Below are 24,686 nucleotides of genomic sequence, written 5' to 3'. Positions count from 1 at the left end.
GTTTGATGGGTTTTAACATGAAGATCTGAATGCTCATTTAGCTAACTTCCTGGATATCTAAAATACATTTAAGATCAACTACGTTACTGATAATGCCATATGCTTACAGTTGTTCCCATTCTCTTTCAGGAATAAGGAAAAATAGTGGTTGAATTCACTTCCACAGGGTTCCATCACTACTTGGGCTCAAATGATTGAAAATTTTATGTTAAGGTATTTTCCACCAGCCAAAACAGCCAAGTTAAGGAATGACATCTCTTCTTTTGCTCAACTTGAGCTTGAGACACTGTATGATGTATTAGAGAGATTTAAGGATCTTTTGAGAAGGTGCCTTCATCATGGGTTACCTTTGTGTTTACAAGTTCAAACCTTTTACAAGTTCAAGCCTCATCATGGGTAGATAATTGATGCATCAGCTAGCAGAACATTGAATAATAAGACACCTGGGGCAGCCCAAGAATTTATTGAGGAGATGTCACTTAATAACTATTAGTGGAAAGTTATGAAAACGAAGCCTACTAAGGTAGCTGGTGTTTTTAATATATATGTGGTTGCTATGTTGGCGAGTCAGGTCAAAGCGCTGAGTAAAAAGATTGATGGTTTGAGTTACAGTAAATAGGTGAATCTAGTAATGCAATACGATGCGACTGGAGTGGGGATGATCAATCCAGAATGTTTGCCCTTCAAGTTTAACATAGAGCATGAGCAAGTCGATTTTATGGGTAATAATTCTAGACCTCAGAATAACCCCTACATCAATAATTATAATCCGGGATGGAGAAATTATTCGAATTTTTCTTTGGGTGGTCAAGGAAATCAAGGGTCACGGAAACAACTTTGAGGAATCAACAGACATCTATTCAGAGCCTCGAGAATCTGATTAGTCAACTTGCTAAATTTTTTTTGGAGAGACAACAAGGCAGTTTACCTAATAACATTGAAACCAACCTAAAGGAGCAAGTCCACACAATCATTATATGAAGTGGAAAGGTGTTAGCTAAGTCTGAAAAGAAGCTGAATCTAAAAGCTGTTGAGAAAAATGATAGGGTTGAGGAATGCAATAAAGAGCATAAGCTGGTGATAAGAGAATACAAACAACCAATTCCATAACCGGAAAACTTGCAGAGAGACCACATGAATGAACAACATGGTAAATTTCTTGAACTTTTGAAAAATAAATTACATATTAACTTACCTTTTGTCGAAGCCCTTTCACAAATGCCCAAGTATATAAAATTTTTAAAGGAGAGTATATAAATTTGATGCATAATTTACTCATGAGTTTATTAAATCCTATACACATCACAAGTTCCACAAGTTTGTAAGCTCAACAATGAAACATACAATCTTATCATGTAATAAAACACATAATAGTAACATATCAAATATGCCTTTTATTCATCACATTACCAATTTGCATTACTCATCCAAATCAAAACATTATGCCAAAATCTTCCATTTCATCTTTCATGATCACATAACATTTCATATAATTAAGCTCGTTTGTTTAAGTATTTATTACCCATTGAACCAAATGAAACAACATCGAATACACGGGAACCATGCTTGTAACACCCCAAACCCGGTCTAAATGTTATGACTGAATCTAGCAATGTCACATTGTAACATCCCTTACCCGTCTTCGACGCCGGAATAGGGTACGAGGCATTACTAGAAGACATGGATTTGCATACATATTAAACCAAGTTACAAAATTTCATCCGAACTAAAACTTTTAAATTATAATGTGCTTTTATAATTCTTTACAGCATATCCCCGAAATATTATATTCATAACAAATAGGGCCTACGAGACCCGATATTTACTCATGTAATTCAAAGCTTCATTTCCATTTCATTCAATTCACAATTTCTCATGTTTACAATTCAAATCAATTTCTCAATCCAATATATATATTTCAATCATCTAAGAATATAATTCAAGTTACACGAACTTACCAGGCTAAATTGCAGAAAAACCAAAATTTAAGGATATTTTGGTAATTTTCTATTTTCCTTCGAATTTCCACTCAATCTTGATATAAATTAATATTTCATTCAATTTATTAATTTAAATAATAAAACAATTCATTTCATGCAATTTGGTCACTTTTTGACGTTTTTACAAATTTACCTTAAAATATTACTTTTATTCAATTTAGTCCCTGAACTTAAAACATGCAAATTAGCCATTTTTAATGAAAACTCATGCTAGTTGGATAATCATATATTTTTCTTCTCCTCCTCTCCATTACACATCCTTAATGTATATAACATGCTTATATGTAACATTATCTATAATTTCACTATTTATTTATTTGTTCATTCAAAGCTCTCTACTTGATTCATTGTCACAAAATTATTTATATCTTGAGCTATGTAACTCCTAATTGAGATCCATTAATTTTCTCTAGAGCTAGACTCACATATATTCTTACTATAAAATTTTTATAATTTTTGGTTTAGCCAATAAGTACAGTTTCTTCTTTAAAGTCATTCATGTTCTACTGTTGACAGTTCTGACCCTTCTTAACTAAAAATTAATTATCTCCTTGTACAGGATTTGGATGATGTTCTCGTTTGTTCCTTTTTAAAATATACTTATTAAGGATTCTAATCATATAAATTATAACTCATAATAATATTTTTACAATTTTTAATGATTTTCCAAAGTCAGAACAGGGGAACCCAAATTCATTCTGACCTTGTCTCACAAAATTTATTATATCTCATAATCTAAAATTCCATTGATTACACCATTTCTTCTATGAGAAACTAGGCTTAATAAGATTTAATTCCATATTTTTTTCATCCTATAATTTATTTTCATAATTTATGGTGATTTTTCGAAGTTAGCCTACTGATGTTGTCCAAAACTGTTTTAGTGCAAAATGTTGATTACTAAGTTTATAACTTCCTTATTCAATTTCTCTATAATATTTTTCATCACTTTCTCTTATTTCCCTTCACTAATATATCAAGAACATAAGACTTCATTTAAGAAAACTCTACTATAACATCATTTCCATGCTTTTTCAATAATAACAGACTTAAAAATATATTGAAATCTTGATGTTCTTACCTTGTCCTATTGATTTCAATCTTTAACTTGATTTTCTCTCTCCTCCAGCTTCTATTTCTTGAATCTAACTTGACATTCTAGCTCCCCATTGTCTCCTTGTTATCTTTTTCTCTTGATGGATATGAAAATTCTTTTGATTTCTAAGTGAAAATGGTGATTTTTTTGTGAAAGGACCAAATTGTAAAGAAAAGAAAGTTTCTTTCTTTCTTTTCTCTTCATACGTTGGATGCATGGGAAGAAGATGAAGATTCTTCATCTTTCCTTCCATATATATACTAAATAGAATAATAATAAAATAATAAAATATCATTTAAAAATCAAATTAAAATATTAATAAACTAATATTTATTTAATTAATTAATCTAAAATATCACCAACATCATTATTGCCTTCTAGATTTCTCTCTCTTCTAATTGACCATTTTGCCCTTTATAATCTTTAAAAATTTCGTCCTTGAGTCATCACTTAATTTGGTAAAATTGTGATTTAGTCCCTCAAAATTCTTCACCTTTTCAATTTAGTCCTAATTCATCCATTTTCCTTAGTTTCTAGATTATTCCAACCTTAAAATATTTACAATATTGGTCCTTCAACTTTTTTGTATTTACACTTTAACCCTTCAAATTTTGAGTACTTACTATTGGGCAACAAAACTTTTCTCACTTTTGCGATTTAATCTTTTCTTGAATTAATATGTCATAATATAATTCCCAATGTTGCCATAATCAAAATTTCCCTTTTTGTCACTTTATTTCCTTATTTTACTATCAAGGATACCTACTTTCTTACTGTAGTAACTTTTGGGGTATTACAGTAGTAATTTTCGGGATATTACATTTCCCTCCCCCTTAAAATAAATTTCGTCCTCGAAATTTCCTTGTTTTATTTTGATCATGAAGTTCAACATTTCTATATTCTTTCAATTATCCTTTTCTATCTATTCTTATCACTAACATTTCTAGTTTTTATATCATTTTGTACTTCCTTTTCAATAATATTCTTCTTTTTACTTAACCGAGCTCTTATTTCCTCTCTTTCCACTTAACTAAAAGTCCTTTCTTCATTTAATTTTCTTAAAATCATCTCTATAATTCTATAGTTCCCTTCTGCACATATTTACCTAGCTTAGTATTTGTATTCATTCTCTATCCTTTCATTTCACAATTTATTTTTAATTAAATATTTCAAACATGAATCAAAGGTAAACCATTACCTTGTAGCGAAAATTATTTATCTTTTTTTTTAGCAGAGGCCTAGTAGATTAGACAGAACACTTAGGATATACGAAACTAATACGAAGGTGCATTATTATGCATTATTAAACAGAAAGCACTAAAGTGTTATATAGAGAACATAAATGTGCTAATAATCGGATAGCACTAGCGTGCTATTAATCAGAGAGTGTGCTAGGATCCTTTAATGATATACCACTAATATCCTAGTAGTTCTAATCTCATCTACTTAGGCAAATTATATCATGCATGCATATCACTTTTACACTTTTCGCATAATGCTTTTACATCCTTTACAAATTTAATCCTTGTACCAATAATCCGTATATTTATATCTTCTCTATCTTTAATACATGTATTATATTTCAAAATTCATTATTCATCCGTAATTTACTAATAATCCATATCATGTACTTCACATATCACGTTTACATGTTTTGCAATTTAGTCATCAGCACAATATTTCTTTTAGCAAAACAATATACTTTCTAAATATGCATGCAAAACAGAACAATAACCAGTCATAAACTGACCAGACCAACAGGGCTTTCGTCTAACATTATAATTAGCTAACATTCTCACAATATAAGAACTCTATCAAAACTGAACAATTACACATACATATCTCTGAGGATAAAAGAATATATATAATATCCAGAAAAGATCATCATGTTCATTTCGACTGTAACCTTCACACACAGACATCTTTACCACTTAATTATCATTTCTCTGACTAATTCTGTTATCACGAACCTCACTTTATTCCACTCAGTAAAAAAAATTTCAGTTAATACATATTTTCTTTTAGGTATCATACCTGAATATTTTGTCTCATCAAATTTAACTTCTTCTTTATTTACTCTCTTACTTGTTTACTTACTTGCTTGCTTAAACAACTCATGATTATAACTTACTCCTTCCTTGCTGAAATTCTTTTCTCAACTGATAACTGAAATATTCTTAATCCTTATACTTACCTGAATCTGTTTATTTTACTTTTATCTGAACATTCATGTAACATAATTTATTTACTAGCTTGTTGAATCACTTGGAATACTAAGGATACTCAAGACTCCTGTCTGATAATAAAATGCCAAAGCCATGTCCCAGACATGGTCTTACATGAGATGTTTCCTGTACTGCCAATGTCATATCCCAGATATGGTCTTACATGGGAGTTTTCATATTGATGCCCATGCCATGTCCCAGACATGGTCTTACGGGGGACCTCTCATCATGGTGCCAACGCCATGTCCTAAACTTGGTCTTACATGGGACCTCTCATCTTGGTGCCAATGCCATGTCCCAGACATGGTCTTACATGGGACCTCTCATAATCTCAATGATGCCAATGCCATGTCCCAGACATGGTCTTACACTGGCTCACATATCGATATCGATGCCATATCTCAGATATGGTCTTACATGGAAATCACATATCACACGTTGCCATGGTCCAACCATGGTCTTTTCCGCCAATTCATCACATATCACTGAACGAAAGTACTCATTCCTATGTTCTACTCAATTTGATCTTTCAATTCAATTTTCATACTATTATAATATTCATGGTTCAATAGCAAAGACATAAAACAAACATCATATTATTTGTAATTTAACAATTAAACATAAGATTCTATCATATAAACATACTGATTACACTTATTCAAGCAAGTGTACATAAACATACATTCCATCTATTTGTGTATATTTACTTACCATATTTACTTAATCAAATATGTTGAGCACATAACATCAAATGCGCGCCAAGCAAACACGGATGAGCATATCACCATATAAACTTTCATTTTATTCTACATTTCTACATTTCTCAACTCATGGTTGTCTTACTTCATACGTTAACACATACTTATCATGAATTTTCTATTCATACCTTTCTAAATTTCGTTTCATCATAAACACATTTCAATCACCTCAACATAATTCTTCTTTCAGCATTATTGGAAACAACTCGGTTAGAAGTCATCTCTGTCTTACAAAACAATTTCGTTGGAGTCGAAAGATATTACATTATCACGAGTATTAATATGGCATGTATAGCTAAACTCACATACGCTATGTTAGTCCGAGAACCGACTAAACCATATCTCTGATACCACTAAATGTAACACCCCAAACCCAGTCTAAACGTTATGACCGAATCTAACGATGTCACAATGCTCACACAAAGTGTGCTAGTATCAGTAACTGTAACCATATCTATAATGCTCACACGAGCTGTGGGTCAGGAGGTTAAGCTACACGATGTTGCTCACACAAGCTGTGGAGAATTTATAACAAATGCAAGACCTTAGCCATTGGTAGGACATCCGAGACCAACACTTGAAACCGTATAATCCATAATGACATGTCATTTGTATCTTAGGTATTGATAGGATTCAAACGAGACACTTTACATATCCTTATCCTTAAACTTCATTTCCGTTATAACATTTCATACTCACATACTTGCAATCCACATTATCAACAATTTCATCAATTTATTACTGTGGCAATTTAATCCAATTTAGCATATAGCACACACTAATCATTTAAGTTACCTAGAATAATTATTCATTTACATTTAACATTCCACAAGAAATAAATTAACTATTATACGAACTTACCTCGACGAAAACAGTTGCAAAAACAAAGTCGATGACTAGTCCGATACTTTAGCTTTTTCACGGTTTACGTCTGATTGGCCCGTTTCTTTATCTAAATAATAATTTTCATTCAATTAAATAATTCAAATAGCTTATATAATTAATTAAAGCCTATAACCCTTATCAATATGAATTTACAAAATTACCCTCACATTTTAACCTTTATGCAGTTTAGCCCCTAAACTCGAAACTTACAAATTAACCAAAATTACTTAAAATTCAGGCTACCCCAATTTCCTAAAGTTCTTAATCAACCCATATTTATCACCATTTCAAAATATTACCATGGAATTTTACTAATTTAACAAATAAATCCTTAAACATTGAAATTACTAAAAATCACTTAACAAAATATTTCTATTTAGCTATTAAAAGCAAGAATCTAACAAATAAATTCACAAGAACACCTAACTCATTCATGGTATGTCCCTAAAATTTTAACAGTTTTATGAATTGACCCCCGAGTTAGCTAGATTAAGTTAAAACGACCACAAAAACATAAAAATCATTAAAAACAGACCTCAAATTTACTCACATGCGAAGAAGAACTCTAGCCGAACCTCTAAGCCATTCCTTCAATGGTGTATTTGGGTAAAAGAAAGAATAAAATAGATGATAGTTCTTTTTCTTTTGTTTAATTTGTTTTAGTTTATTTTAGCTAATTACCATTTTACCTTGATAATTTAACTAACAAATAACAAAACCTTATCCATGAATGCCCACTACCTATATGCATGGTATATTTACCTATTAAGTCTATTAAATTACATTTCTATGTCAATCAACACTTTAACTAATAAATATTAACTTTTGCAGCCTTTACAATTTAGCCCTTTTTACTTAATTAACTATTTAAACGTTAAAATTTATTAACCAAATTTATATGACTCTAATAAATACTTGTAAATATTAAATAAATAATATTTACTGACTCATTTTTTTGGAATTGTGGTCTCGAAACCATTATTTTTGACACCACTAAAAACGAGTTGTTACAGTGTGGTTCCTGTAGCTTGCTTCGATGCTCCAATTTTTGCTCTTTTTTCTCCTAAGTGCTCTATCAAGCATTAAAACATGAAGTTAAAGGATTAGGAGCATAAAATTCACAATTAACATCGAATAATCATCCAAAAACGCATTAAGAATGAGATTAAAATATATTACTTTTAGCACTTATCAGGTCTTAAGGGAAACTGGATGTGACACGAAATGCTTGCAGACGATGTTACCGATAGCGTCTTTGCTTCATCACTCAGGATGACAACCAGGAACAGTTTCAGCATTGGCCCAACACTTGCTCTTTGCCTTTGAATTGAAGAATCTTGGCCTCTCTTCATCACCATTGCTATTGTAAAAATGACGAGGTGGAGGTGAAGAACTCATCTTTCCACTGAGAATGATTGATGCCAATGTTGATGGTGCATAGATAAACAGATATTTGAAGAAATGTGGTGGAGGGAAGTGTTCTGATGGTGCTTGATCGAAGCTCCGATAGCTGTAGATGACAACGGTTAGGGTTCATCCGGAGGAAGAAGAAAAAATAAAAAGAAGACAAGGAAATTAGGAAGAAGAAAGGAAAATCGGGAAAAAGAAAGAAGAAAAGGAAAAAATGGAAATAGCTTTTTAAAACAATTTATTGATTTTTAATATATTTTTTAGATTATGATATCATAATGATGTAATTAATGTCACGTGTCATAATCTTATTCTACCACTTGTTCTAAGCTTAACGACATTACAAAAAAGTATCAATTTAATTAACAAAAAACATTTAGATATCAATTTGAGACAAAAAAAATATAAGGGGACAAATTTAAGTACTAATTTTATATTTAAATCTAAAAATAATAAATTTACATAACATTATACCATTCATAATATATTTCTTAGATAACATTTTGAAAATAATATAATTAAACTAAATCTTAGTTAAAGATTAAAAAAAACGCTAAATTCAGTTTGAACTTGAATAGTAGCGGATGTGACAGTGCGAGTGATGGGGAGAGTGAGAAAGAGGGCAGCCACTTGAGGCTGGAAAGCAACCTCCACACGTCAGGAGGGGACCGCTCCCTTCAAATACAGTCTTAATCGAGATTTCAAAATTCAGACAGAAACCAGAAAACCGCATCCTCTCCTCCCCTGGTAGGACCACAGGGGATCCTTCGGTTTCACAATTAACCAATGGGAATTCAGGAATTAGGATGGACTTGAAAATTTCAGCCAATAAACACTGAGATAATCCCCAATTTCTGGGTCCCAAAAAAGCACAAGTGTAAGTTCGAAACTTGGCAAGCCACCGAAAAGAGCATGGACAGCTACATACTCCCCTCAACTCTGCAGCAGAAAACCCAAAAGGTTTTAGGGTCGGTTACATTTAACAACTTACCTCTCAACCTCCACCCCCAATTATTGAACAATGGGCTCCTCAAAATAAATAGATGCAATTAACCCCTTATTCCTTTGTAAAGTCACTTTGCTTTCTCAGCTTGTTTCTTTCTTTTGTTGAGTAGAACTAATTAATTCTAACTTCAGCTAAGCCTGTTCGATCGTTGTTAACGGTTTTATACTTCTACTTATTATTTCTGTCTATTCAATCCAATGATTACTGACAAGAAAGCAGCGAATGTCATGGGAGGCAAGACGGCTAGAGCCTGTGATGGTTGTTTGCAGAAGCGTGCACGTTGGTATTGTGCGGATGATGATGCCTTTCTTTGCCAAGGTTGTGACACATCAGTCCACTCTGCTAATCAGTTAGCCAGCAGACATGAAAGGGTTAGTCTTCAAACTGCATCCTCTAATTTCAATGCTTCGATGCACAGTACTATTGATCAAGATGCTCCACCGGCATGGCACCAAGGTTTCACTCGAAAGGCAAGAACAGCAAGGCAAAACAAGCCCATGTTGGGGCAACAAAAAGGTGAGGGGACCGTATTGGCTTTGAATCCTATTGATCCTTTTGTTCCTGAGGTTGGTAGTGAAGAAGGGTCAGTTGATGAAAACGAAGAGCAGCTGCTTTGCAGAGTCCCAGTATTCGACCCTTTTTCTGAAGAATTATGTAATATGGTAACAAGTGATTGTGATGAAGTTGCCACGCCAAATGAAGATGGGAATTTAGTTGTTGATGGTTATGAACATGAAAGAACATATGAATTGGATGATGGTTTGCATGGCTTTTTACCGTCAGATTTGGATCTTGCCAAGTTTGCGGCCGACGTTGAGAGCTTGCTAGGAGTTAGACTTGATGAAGATTCTTGTGATATCAAAAAAATTGAATCGTTAGACTGCGCAGATGAAAATGGAAGCGAGCTATTTCATGAACGCAAAATAATGAAAGTTGAAGAGGAAGAAGAAGTGGAAGGTATAACAGCTTGTTTCTGTGAATCTGCTTTTGAGGTGACAAGAGCATCCTTAAACTGGACTTTTGATTATGACTCACTCATTATTACTGAGGAGGAAGAGAAGGAGATTCCAGTGGCGAAGACGAAGAGGAACAAGTTGCTGAGGCTGAACTATGAGTCAGTGATCACTGCTTGGGCCAGCCAAGGCTCTCGGACAACAGGAACCCGACCAGAACTCAACCCGGATGACTTCGTGGTACTGTATATATATATACACTTGCACTAGCACAATTCATAGTTCTAATTGATACTTGGCCAATATTTAAACCTTGTGATCATAAAGTTTCCAATTTCAATCCATGCAGTAGTTGATTATATGTGCTTAATTAAGTATCTGCAATCCTTGGCACTTCAGGGTTCATATCCTAAAGATGAGCATCACCAGAATGGAGGCATAGGAGGAATAAACAGGCCGGTAAGAGCAAACAACACAGATGAAGAAAGGGAAGCAAGGGTATCAAGGTACAGAGAGAAGCGAAGGACAAGACTGTTTTCGAAGAAGATAAGGTATGAAGTGAGGAAGTTAAATGCGGAGAAAAGGCCTAGAATGAAAGGCAGGTTCGTTAAGAGGACCTCCTTTGTGGGACTGGGGACTGCTTTTCGTTATACCTAGGGGTGAGCATTCGATCGAATCGAATCGAATCGAATCGAAAATTTTCGAGTTAATCGAGTTTTCGAATCTCATTTTATCATCCTAACTTTATTTGAAGTTTTCTCGAATCGAGTCGAGTGAGATGGAATTCGAATCGAATCGAATCGAATATATTTGTTCGAGTTAAATTTTAAAAAATAATTTTAGGTCCTTGTAACCATTGTCACCCATCGTAATAAAATTTGTCCATATTAATCAAATTTTTTATTAACTTTCATCACTTCATAATTTTTTATTAATTTTTTTGCTTCAATTATCTTCAGATTCTTGTCACTATGTATTTTAGAATTAAAAAATATATTAAATGTAAAAATATGATTTTTTAATAAAAGTTATTTTAAAAATAAAATGTGAAATTGATACCAATATAAAATTTTAACACGAATATTTTATGGCATAATTAATAATTCAATTTTAATATAAATATTCAATATGACTAAACAATTCAATAATATAAATAATATAAAATGTGAAATTTAATTTAATAATATAAATAGTAGATATAAATAAAATTATTACTATTTATGTTTAGTGATTTTTTTGGATAATTTTGATTTTTTTATTTGAGAGTAAAGGGTGAGAAGTAAAAGTTTAGGGAAAAAATAAAAGTTTTGGGGAATAAAAGTTTGAGGAAAAGTAAATAGGGGGAGTAAAATTTTGGAGGGAAAATATTTAAAAAAAAATTGGAGGGGGAGGGTTTGGGATAGATGGGAGGTGGGATGGGAAGGGAATAAAAGTTTTAGGGGAAAAGTGGGAGGGAGTAAAAATTTTGGGGGAAAATAAAGGTTTTGAGGGTTTTTGGGAGTAAAATTTTGAGAAAAAATAAATGGGAGAGTAAAATTTTGGTGGGAAATGGATTTTGGGTAGATTGGGGGGTTGTGAGGGGAGGGGAGTAAAAGTTTTGGGGGGAAAGTGGGAAGAAAGTAAAAGTTTTGAGGGAAAAGTAAAAAGGTTTGGGAGTTTGGGGTAAAAATGTAAAATATTATAGTTTGATATTCGAATTATTTGAATTATTCGAGTTATTCGAATTCGAAAACTCAACTCGATTCGAACTCAAAATTCGAAAAAAAACTCGATTTGATTCGAATAACTCGATTAACTCGAATAACTCGATTCGTTTAACTCGAAATTCGAATTTTTTTTCGATTTTTTCAAGTCGAATCGAGTTTTGCTCACCCCTACTTATACCAACTAATTAGTAACTGCCAAATCTTACTGTTGTTTCTTTGCAAAGAACTGGCAGGAGGAGTTGCTTAGCCAATACACACATAACATTGGCTAAACCCTTAAATTAATAAATATCCTTAGGTAGTTCTAGTTGGAACTATACTACTATTGTCTTCCTAACCTACGGTTGAAGCTCAAGCTACGACGCTAATTAATCGAATATGAAGTTTGTGGCCTTTTTCCATCTCTTTGGATAAACGAAGAGTTTTGTTTCACTTCTCCAGATTACCAGGGGCACTTGTTTATATTAATTTCACAGATTACAGATCAATCTTGTAGGTGTAGTAGTTTAATATTGACTTGTGGTATCCACACCTTTCCATTTTCTGTAAAATATTTTACAGTTCTACTATATAAGATTGAATATATTGTTATTTCACCCTTCATCATGCATGAATTAGATGAATAACTTTTTATATTTCCTTAAAATCTGTGAATTAAAAATTTTAAGTGGGTTTGCGAAAAATATTTTTTATTTGTATTTTTTTATATTTGTTTCATGAAAAGAGGTTTTGTCACTGACTTTCTTTTTAGAAAAACGTAAATTATTTTTTGGAAAATGATTTTTTATGCTTAAATTTATATAAAAACTAATCTTCTTCCTCACATGCACGTGTTTATAGTTTTCAAATAAAAGATAAAGAAATGAAAAAAAAATGTGGTTGCATCAAACATCCATAAACTATAAACTTTAATTTAATTATTCTCGAACTTTGAAACGTTCTAATTACATCTTAAACTATCGATGTTATATCAATTCTTTTGTTACTAAAACCATTAAATGACACATTAAATCTTATATAGTTAAATTTTTAAAAAATTTTAAATATATACAACGTTGTCACATAACTTTTAAAAGTACAAACTACAAATAAAATTAAATTAAAAAAAAAAGAGTGAACAACAAAGCTTCTGTAAAAGCTTCAGAAACCTTAAAACTAAGATTTTTGAAATATCTATTTTTACAATATTCATTTTTATTAAAATTTTTATTTTAAATTATGTCACAAAAGGTCTAACATGTCATTTAACAATAAATCAATGACTTTAATAATGAAAGTATTGTATTGACTGTATCTGAATAATACTTTTATTATGCAATTATTAATTATTTAATGTACTCCCTTTGTAGGTGTTTCACAAGATCATTCGAAAATAAATTCAGCTATGTTAGCTAGCTTGATACTGCCCACGATAAAAGCAGATCCTAGGACTTCAGTGCCGGTGTTAATTGCCAATATCCGTAGCCAAATGGGGTACACGCCCTCTTACCGCAAGGCTTGGATAGCTAAGCAAAAGGCATTGGAGAAGATGCATAGTGGGTGGGACGTCTCATATAATAAAATATGGCAGTGGTGTCAGGTGCTAGAGAGATACGCCCCCGGTGCCAACACAGACCTTGAAACGGAACATGCGTACTACAACGGTCGATTGCTACGTGGATGCTAAGTGTTCAAACGCCTGTTTTGGACCTTTAAGCAATGCCGGGACGCATTTCCATACTTCAAGACGTTGGTACAAATTGACGGTACCTTCATGTTCGGTAGGTATACTCATCGGCTATTGCTTACAGTGGCACAGGATGGCGGTGGGAGAATTCTTCCAATTGCTTTTGCAATAACACCGGGGGAATTGTCTGATGACTGGGATTTCTTTCTCTCTAGGTTAAGAAGGCATGTATGCCCCCAACCTGATATCTGTGTTATTTCAGATCGGGGCGCCGGTATACTAGCTGCATTTGATTGAGAGGGAAGCTTATGGCAGCGCACACACCATAGATATTGCCTAAGACACGTTGCTTCAAACTACTACAGGCAATATCCATCTAAGAGCGAACGACGACAAGTGACCAACATGGGTATTTAGTCTATATATGTGTTATTTCGTTTGTCAATTTGAATTAGTTTTATTGGTAAAAGTGATATAAATTATTCGCTATGATATTATATTGGCAGGGTATGAAATAAATAAAGATCGTTTTCACGAGATGTTGGCAATTTTACGATCCCAAAACGGCGAAGGGGCGGACTACCTTTGCAACATACGTTTCGAACAGTGGGCACAAGCATACGACGACGGCCTACTATATGGCCATATGACGTTGAACCCGGCAGAATGCATAAATTCTATTCTTAAAGGAACGCGCCATCTACCGATAACATCGGTTGTGCGAGAGACATATTTTCGTTTGGCGGCGCTATTTCCAAAGCGAGCAACAAGTTATGCAGGCCAGATGCAAGGAGGCCATGTATGGTGCAGCAAGGTAGTTCAAGAAATTAACAAGGCCAAGGCAATGGCAAACACCATGCAAACAGTGTGTCACGATCGAGACAATTCATGGTTTCGCGTAACAGAGTTTGACAGACCGCACCAAGGTGTTGTTGGCGGGCAATATTGTGTACACTTGAGAAATAGGACTTGTGACTGTGGGATGTTTGATGCACTTCGGTATCCATGCGCTCATGTTATTGCAGCTTGTCAGAAACTCCGTCTGGATCCGATCAGTTATGTGGACGAAGTGTACAAATTAGAAAACATGTACAACGTATGGAGACACGTTTTCCCACCGGTCCCAGATGAACGTAAGTGGCCGCCCATATCTCTTACTCCTTTTAAGCTGTTACCGGATAGAGAATTACGTCGCAAACCAAAGGGTCGACCTTGCTCGACTAGAATACGTAACAATATGGATATCCGAGAAACAGTCAGTCAAACGAAGTTGTGCGGATGGTGTAGGAATCCAGGCCATACCAGTCGATCATGCCCTAATCGCAATAGTTGAATGTAATTGTAAAAAATTAAGTTTGTGAAATTATTAATTGATAAATTGTATTAAGTCAAAAAATTGTATTAATGGTTAGTAAATTTATTAAATTATATACAATTATTAATTGTTAGTACCAGTCAAAACATTTTTCCAAATCTAACATTGTGTGAATGTAAAATTATTAAGTCAAAAAATTGTATTAATGTTTAGTAAAATTATCAAATTATGTAAAATTATTATTTGTTAGTACCAGTCAAAACATTTTTCCAAATCTAACATTACGTTAAGGTTAGGGTTATTAAGTTAAGGGTTTAGGGTTTTAATTGAATTAGGTTAGGGTTAGGGTTTTTAATTAAGGGTTTAAGGTTTTTAATTAAATTAGGTTAGGATTTTAAATTAAATTAGGTTAGGGTTTTTAATCAAATTAGGTTAGGGTTTTTAAGTTAAAGGTTTAGGGTTTTTAATTAAATTAGGTTAGGGTTTTTAATTAAATTAGGTTAGGCTATGGTTTTTAATCAAATTATTAGGGTTTTTAAGTTAAGGGTTTAGGGTTTTTAATTAAATTAGGTTAGGATTTTTAATTAAATTAGGTTAGGCTAGAGTTTTTAATTAAATTAGGTTAGGGTTTTTGGTACAAATTAGGTTAGCATTTTTAATTAAATTAGGTTAGGCTAGGGTTTTCAATTAAATTAGGTTAGGGTTTTTAAGTTAAGGGTTTAGGGTTTTTAATTAAATTAGGTTAGGTTTTTTCATTAAATTAGGTTAGGTTTTTTAATTAAATTAGGTTAGAGTTTTTAATTAAATTAAGTTAGGGTTTTTGGTACAAATTAGGTTAGGGTTTTTAATTAAATTAGGCTAAGGTTTTTATTACATCAAATAAACTTCTATTTTATTACATAAAATAATATCAAAATAACTCAAAAAATTTCTATTTTTATACATAAAATAAAATCAAAATATTCAAAATATTTGTACAAATAAATTAGGCTAGGCCATCAATGTCTATGCCCAGGGGATTTAGTGCCACATGGTGGCCGTCGACGGTTACGCGCTGGATTCCTCTTTTCTCTAGCTTCTGGCGGCGGTTGTTGTTCCTCCGGTGGGGATTCTGGTTCTTTCGGTTCGGCATTTGGTTGTCGGACTTGGGACGATGATCCACCTTCAAAGAATAGTGTATGTGGAGGTGTTTGCATCAGGAACGAGGACGGTGTTTGAAACTCATACGTTGGTGGGGATTGGTAAAAAGGAGAGCTCCCCGACAGCCCCCCTTGTGATCCCTCCTGCGCCGCTGGCCTATACATTGGCGGTCCGATCGGCATAACAGGAAATGGAGCTGAACCGGGCATTTGGCTCCAACCTGCCATAGGACTCGGAAAAGGATACATATAAGGGATAGGGTACATATAAGGGCTAGGAAACGCACCTGGCATCATCTGAAAAGGCGGTTGCGTGGGTATCATCGGTTGAACTGCTGCGTCGGTGCTCTCGTTGGGCCTGGTGATTGCATGGCCACTGATGATGAGTCGGGTGAATGTCTGGGCCTCGTTGAGGGGTTGCCTTCTTCTTGTCGTCTTGGATTTAGAGGCCCGCGCTTACCCTTTCGACACGTATTTGTCGCTGCTTCTCCTCTGGCATTAGTAAATACGGCTTGCCATGGATCCTAAACCATGGCATGTATTCTGGAACGCACGATAACTCCAGAACGATGATTGGTTGCCGAGTAGGTAGATATTCATACCGATCTTTCCACATTTCCGTGTACTCAGACCAGTATCTCGACCAATCCATATTCAATTGCCGAAGGTCGACTTTGTGTTGATCGTCAAACACCTCAGGATCCACCGGAATCGGTTGTCTATATCCGAACTGTCGTAGCACTCTGTCTGTCTAGTGCGGCTCCACGGTTGCGTAGTTAACCAACACGACTTTCACGTGCCAAGCTTGTGGATTTTGTAAAAACTCTTCAGGGATTACTGCCCGAATTGCCGGATCCTCGTATGGTGTCCATTGAAACTATATGAACATGATAGAAATATTAGTTATATACATACATAATACTAAATACTAAATACTAAATATCAATCAAACAGCGAATGTATGGAAATATCTATTTGCAATAATACTTACTTCTGCTTCCGACCGTTGGTCCAATAGAAGTCGTATATCTTCAAGAGAGGACCGTAATCGAGCATAACTTGTCGGATGGTTCCACCTAATTAAATAAATTTTTAGCATACTTTTATTTTTAAAAATCTACATAATAATTATAAAATGTAATATAATAAAATTTACCTCGTTATGAGTGGGAATGTATATGGGTGGTTCACTCGAGGACGTAGAAATGGAAACCGAAACCATACCCATGACTGCAGTAGTGACAGGCAACCTCCAATGTTTGCTCTCCTCGGTCGCGTCGCCCCACACATCTCCCGATATAATGTTGCCAAGACGGTAGAACCCCAACTAAATTCACTGGCTGCTCTAAAATCAACAAGTTTTAGCAGCCATCTTAGATGTACACGGCTCCATGACGTGTCGGGCATAAGATAACCTCCAATTAATTGAAGAATGTATGCCCGAGCATATCGGATTCTTTCAATTTCTGTTGAATCTTTATCCAGATCAGGGAATGTGTCACGTAACCAGCGCATCTCGACCTTACCTCCCTCCATTTTCTCCGGAATAGCGCCCAAAAGCTCGTAGCACACCGCCTCCCAATTGTTAGATTAGGCAGACCCGGTGATTGGGTGCCCGTCCACCGACAATCCCAATGCAGACTAACATCTTCTAGAGTGATAGTGCACTCTCCACATGGAAGATGGAATGTGTGCGTCTCGGGTCTCCACCTCTCGAGCAACGCACTGATCAGTTTCGGGTGGAACTTGCATCCCCGGCCCACTGTCGCCACGTGCCAAAAACCCACTTCCCGCAGGTAATTCTCTACCAACGGTGATGGAGGAGCATGCATATTCCGGATATTGCATTCCAATACTATAGACTTTTATAACAAATAATAAATTAATAATGATCTAAAATGCATAAATAAAAAATTCTTAAATAATATTTAAAAATTAAATTTAACATTTACCATTGTCATTTGTTCCACCGATATGTGATGCCTATCAAGACGAGTCAATGATCCGGCCATTGATGAAATCGAACAAATTTTTACGATTTATAAAAATATAAAAAAATTTAAAATTATTTTAAAAAAGGAAATTTAGAAGAAATTGAAATTAAATATGGATTTGAGAGAATTTTTGAAGGAAATTGAGAGGAAATTGAAATTAAATATAGATTTGAGAGAATTTTGGAAGGAAATTGAGAGAATTTTGGAAGGAAATTGAGAGGAATTAAGAGGAAATATGAGAGAGGATTTGTTTGTGAAAAAATAAAAAGGGGTGGGGAGAATTTATAGTTTTTTTTTACCGTTGGGGGGGCAACGGTCAAATTTTTGACCGTTGGGTACTGTTCACGCGCGGAGGACATCGCGTCCATGTCAGCACGAGTTGCTGACGTGGACGCGATGTCCTGGCGCGTGCACTGACATCGCGCTGATGTGGACGCGGTTTCCCGAAAAAGGACCATTCCGGTAAATAATAAAATAATGGGCCCATTTCGGTAATTTTTGAAAAAAAAGGGCTTTTATTGGTAAATTTCCCTAATATTAGTATATTAAGAATATTTTTTATTTTTAATATTTAAAATATTGATTTTAAATATTATAATTTTTAATAATGTTAATATTATAATTTTCAATATTTTTAAACATACATATGTATATTTAAGAATAAAATAAATTGTCGATAGAGTCTTAGCTTGATTGGCATCAGTATTATTGTCAATGTAGGAGGACGTGGGTTCGATTGCGTTAAAGCGCATTATCCTCCTATTTAAGGGTTGGGGAGGGACTATGGGTAATTTTAGGCATTGTATCAAAAAGAGCTTATATGATAAAAACCTATAATGAGATTAATGTTAAAAAAATAATAAAATAAATTATGAATGTAATTGATATCATTTATTATTTTAATAAAAGTATTTCATGTTATAATTTTAATTTAATAATAAATTTTAAAATTAATAATAATTTGAGAATTTAAATAATATTCCTAATATTTTATCAAAAACATTTACATTAATATTTTAATAATAAATATATTACAATCTATGAATATTTAATAATAAATATTTTACAATATAAAATATGGATATTTTAATAATATAAATATGAGTATCTGTTTAAATCAAGTTTAACTTCACTTATTCCTTCTAGCTCTAGTGTGCCACTATCCAATCTCATATATACAATATATGTAACTTTAAGTTTTAGTTACATATTATTTATTATTAAGTCTATATAATGTATTAATTATTATAAAAATTTATCTTATTATAAAATAAATACCAATGGTCAAAAAGAAATGCTTTTATAATATTTGTAACAAATATAATTTATTTTGTATTTGGTTTCAACAACTTTCAAACAATGAATTTAATAAAATTTACCAAATAGTGGAGAATAAATTTGGATGAAGTCATCCAAACACAAAAAAAATATCAGAAATTATTTTTCAACAACTATTTTCAATGAAACAAACATATCAACCCAAATTATAAGCAAACTACTTGCAAAATTTGGTATTTAGCCAAATCTACACAAAAGTAGATCAACAAGGAAAGTTTATTTATTTGTCAAGTGGAATAACAATAAGAATTCTTATAACAAGTCTAATGCTTAAATTTAAAGTATTTTAGGTAATTGATGAACAATTTATTGAAAATAAAAACATGTAATAACCTAAACTTCTAAATATGTGAAGAAAAATATGGCAATAACTTCTATCTTGGTTAACAAACTTTCCTTCACAAATCCACTTGAGTAGGTTGAAACAAGTTTTCATGACATGTGGCACTACATGTAACAGCCCGATTTTAAGCCTAGTTGGAACAGTGGTTCGGGACCACAAATTCGACGAGGAAAAATTTATTTTTATTATATTTTTATGGTTTATTATTTCACAGAATGATTTCGTAAAAATTTCGTTCAAAAATTTCGACATTTGGGCACTCAATTTAGCCAAAAGAACTAAATTGTAAAAACTGCAAAAGTTGAGTTCTACATGTTAGAAGTGTCCAATTGTTATGAAATTTTAAATTGGAGGTCCTTAAATGGTAATTAGACCATTGGTTAAATTTTTGGACAAAAATGGACAAGAGATAAGTGAAATAGGATCTTTTAAGTTGGGGGCATTTTGGTCATTTAGTAATTAAAAGAATTAAAAAGGCCAAAATAGCCAAAAATTTGTCCATCTTCTCCATGATGAACAAAAATAGTAAGGGGAAAGCCATGGTTAGGGTTTTCAAGCTTCCAAGCTCCATAGTAAGTGATTCCAACCCCCGTTTTTAATGTTCTTTACGTTTTTTAAGTCCCGGTAGCTTAATTTAGCTTATTCTAGCAATAATTTAACCTAGGGTTTATTTTTGGAAAAATACCCATAGGTAAAATGTGTTTATTTTGACATTTTATGGAATATGAAGCTTTAAATTGTGTTAAACAATTTTTGCTAAGCGATTTTCAGTGAAAACAAGTGAAACAGCATAATCGGTAAAAATTATTATTGTTCATAAGTGCATGTTAGAGCAAGAATTTGATGTTGCTATAGAAGGGAGAAATGTTCATCATGTTATAAAACATAAGAAAAAGGAATAAAGTTTAATTTCTGAGCCTAAGGGCAAAATCATAATTTTGTGAAACTTTAGGGGCAAAAATGTAATTTTGTCAAAATATGATTTTTGGACTGGATTGAATAATTTTAATGTTATATAAGCTAAATATGTTATTATAAATTGAGAAAGACAAGAAATTGTCATTGATTGGTAAAAAAAAGTGAGAAAAAGTAAAAATTCCCGGTTGAACCTTCGAAATGGAAGAGATACGAGTGATGTTGCTAGGTCATGTGTGTAGTACTATGTGCAGGCTACTACGTGTATCGAAATGATAGGTCGCATGTGTAGTACTATGTGCAGGCTACTACGTGTACCAGAATGATAGGTCGCATGTGTAGTACTATGTGCAGGCTACTATGCGTACCGGATAGCTTCGATCACGTGTGTAGTACTATGTGCAGGCTACTACGTGTATCGGATGAAAATGGTCAAATGTGTAGTACTATGTGCAGGCTACTATGTGAACCGGGTATCATTTATTATAAGGTGGTTGTTATGTGTTGATTCCACCGTGTATCTGTTATTATTCCGAAGTGCTCATCGGGAAATTGACTAAGTGTAATTGAGTGATGAATATATATGTCGAATTGAATTGAAGATTGACTTGAAATTGGAAATGAGAAATTGGATTGCTTTGAATATAGTGATAAATTGAATGAATTGTATATGAATTGAAATGAACTATTGGAATGAGATGTAAAAAATTCAATGGTATTGAGATAGTGATAAAGTGAAATTATGAAAGAATACATTCTACAGCAAAACAATTTAGATAGCAACAGTTATGTGACTTTGAAAAATCACCAAAAATGGTGAAAATTGAATTAGAGATTGAATAGGATATGAAATGAAATCTTAATGAGTCTATTTTTACATAAAAGAAACAAAGAAAGCAAAAGAGTTATATATTTTGAGATATTTGAATTTAGTGAGGCAAGGTCGGATTGATTTCGGAATCCCCTATTCTGACTTTAGAAAATAATTAAAAATTGTAAAAAAATAATTATGAGTTATAATTTATGTTATTAGAATATTTAATGATTCTCTTTTCAAAGGAAACAAACAGAAATATCATCTGAATTCTGTACAATGAGATAATTCATTTTTAGTGAAGAGAGGTCAGAGATGTTGAGCAGTGAAATAGGGCTAACTTTAAAGAATAAACTGTACTAATTGACCAAGTAAAAAATTCTGAAAATTTTATGGTAAAAATATATGTGAGTCTATTTTTTGGTAAAATTAACGGATCTTAATTTGGAGCTCTGTAGCTCCGGATAAAAATGATTTAGTGACTCTGACTCAAATAGACAGCTTTGAATTTAAATATAAGTGACTAGTGAAATTATGTATAATGCTATTTGAGCATGTTATATACATAAAGGATATGGGATGGAGAGGAGAAGGAGAACAATAAAGTATATGAATGAATTGTGTATAATTGGTTATATGCCTGATTATAATCGATAAACGTTGAAATAGGAGTGATGTTTATATTGGTGCATTACTGGTCATGGTAAGCTCATGAGAGAAAATAAAGTTTCATAGCATATGTGTGTGGTATATTTGGCATGAAGTGATGTCATGAGTGACTCATGAATTAACTCATGTTGGTAAGTTGATGCATAATTATAGTATTCAAATATATACATATTTGTAATATTTTGCTATGTGATTCGGAAAAAGGGTAATAAATAGCATAATGAAAATTCGACCATGGTGCTAGTTTATGTTAAAGGAGTGTTTTATGGCATATCTTAAGTAATGAAATGTTATAAATTTTGAGGTTAATTTGCTAGTCAAATAAATGACAAATGAATTGACTACGTATTCGTAATTTTGACATATGCTTGGTATATGAAACGTAATAATATATGCTTGAATAAACTTTAAGTATTCGAATGACATGGATTTGATGGTGATAAGAATCGAATATTGAATTCATGAAGTACAGGTGATGTGTTATTGTTGTGTGATAGCTTGGTTCGAGAAATTGATTAGGTAAATGGTAAGTGGAAGCATTTATGGATTTAGAAGAAAATTTGGAATGAACATGAAATTTAGCTCAATTAAATGATTTCATCAATTAAACATTGTGTATACCAGAATGTGTTAGTGAATTACATATTTGTAAATTAACATTCGAAGTTCGGTAAGTGATATATGAAATTAACATGAAAATATTTATGATTGTTATTAATATTGATTTGGACATAAAGTGGATTCTTTAATATTGAATTGATTTAACAAATATATTGAGCATATGAATGGGTATGTATTGGGCCTCGTATAATACCCTAATTAGCGACTCGAAGATAATAATTTGAAAGTTTTTAATTTGGATGAAATTTTATAACTCGGTTTAATATGTCTATAAGTGTATTTATTCTAGTAATGCCTCGTACTCTATTCTAGCATTGAATACGGGTAAGAGGTGTTACAATGTGACATCACCAAATTCGGCCCTAATGTTTAGGCTGGGTTTGGGGTGTTACACTATAGTTGATGCTTTCATCCTAATAAAGAGAGCAAAAGTTTAGGTTCGTAAGATTTCGGTTCATATTGGAAGCAAAAAAGGCAATATTCAGCCTTAATGTAACATGGCTTTTTGCCACTATATCAAAGTTAATATGGTGAGATTTGGTGGGAGAACGTCATATTGGAGAAAAATTCCTAATAAATCATTGTTGGAGAATTCCAAGACGATGGAAGTTTCAAGTGATGCAAAAGAGTTCAACCAATATGAAAAGTCAGCATCCGAATATCAAAAGATTAAGGGTAAATTGTGTTATGATGTTAATATTAAGGAATTCTTTCCTTACTTCCCTATTGTATTGTGGAAAAGACAAAAGGGATTCTACAAAGCATATTGGTTATAAGGAAATTTTGTCCAATGAGGATATTAGGATGTGTGTGATAAAATTTGAATGAGGCTTTTCTTAGTCGAACTTTTGGATTAGAAGAAACTCATTGAACTCAAAGAGGATAATTGGGATTGGTTAAATGAATGGTTTTCAAAAATTCAACTATGGTTAGAAGAGTTCACCTCGACATCCAAGCTAGCCTAGGTTTACTACTATAGCCTTCCATTGCATGCTTGGTGTTTAGAGATATTCAATTACATTGCTTATATTTCGGGCTTTCTTGTTCAGCTTATTGGAAGAACTATTAGATGCTCAGATTTAAGCAAAGTTGTTATGCGTATTAGCAATAATCAGGTTGAAAAAAATCAGAAATTTTTTGTCTTTTATGCAAATAGCTTTTGTGTTAGAGTCGAGGAGGTTGACTCGTTTCCAAATTATGGTCTAAGGTTTCATCATCACTTTTGTAACACCCCATACCTTACCTGATCATCGGGTCCTAGATACGAGATGTGACATTCTTAATTATAATATGTTATTCAATCAAATTTAGGTTATATACGAGCTTGCAAAAGCTCTTATAATCAACCGAGGTTAATTGACCACTAGAATGTAAAATTTCCAAAGTACTGAGGTGTCATCGCGGCCATGGAACAGAGGACATCGCAATGTTACGTATTGATAAACTCACGTCATGATGTCGGGGAAATTATGGTCATGACATTATTGTCGAGCCTACACGATGATAGGGAAACTATAGCCACGCCATCACTTACTGGTGAACTCTTGTCGCAACGACGAAAGACTGTACTCGCGACGTCACTTGCTGGAATTACAACACCTTTGAGCATTAACTCGAATGCCAACTAAATTCAACACCTATAATCAATCTGGTCCATAAATCAAATTCTTATATGCATTCATTCAATATTAAACATCCCTTCATTAACATGGTAAACAAATAAGTTCTAATTTTAACACATATTTACCTCGAATTCATGTTCAAGCTAACATTTTCTATTCAAGATACCAATATGACAACTCGTACTATAAAACTAACTCAACCTTAGGTACA

General features: G+C 33.0%; 1 protein-coding gene and 1 non-coding gene across 2 annotated transcripts; one reads left to right on the top strand and one right to left on the bottom strand.

The window, feature by feature from the left end:
• Positions 1 to 238: 238 nt before the first annotated feature.
• Positions 239 to 345, bottom strand: LOC121220541 (small nucleolar RNA R71). The gene has a single exon (XR_005917754.1). It is a non-coding gene; the product is annotated as a small nucleolar RNA R71 (small nucleolar RNA).
• Positions 346 to 9,279: 8,934 nt separating this feature from the next.
• On the top strand, positions 9,280 to 11,689 carry LOC107915489 (zinc finger protein CONSTANS-LIKE 8). The gene is made up of 2 exons (XM_016844664.2): positions 9,280 to 10,573; positions 10,733 to 11,689. Exons 1-2 carry the CDS (start codon positions 9,578 to 9,580, stop codon positions 10,988 to 10,990), a joined length of 1,254 nt encoding a protein of 417 aa, XP_016700153.2. The 5' UTR covers positions 9,280 to 9,577; the 3' UTR covers positions 10,991 to 11,689.
• Positions 11,690 to 24,686: the final 12,997 nt, after the last annotated feature.

The sequence above is a fragment of the Gossypium hirsutum genome, chromosome D08 (genome assembly GCF_007990345.1).
Source record: "Gossypium hirsutum isolate 1008001.06 chromosome D08, Gossypium_hirsutum_v2.1, whole genome shotgun sequence".
Taxonomy (NCBI): Eukaryota; Viridiplantae; Streptophyta; class Magnoliopsida; order Malvales; family Malvaceae; genus Gossypium; species Gossypium hirsutum.
This window is presented reverse-complemented; position numbering and strand designations above follow the sequence as displayed.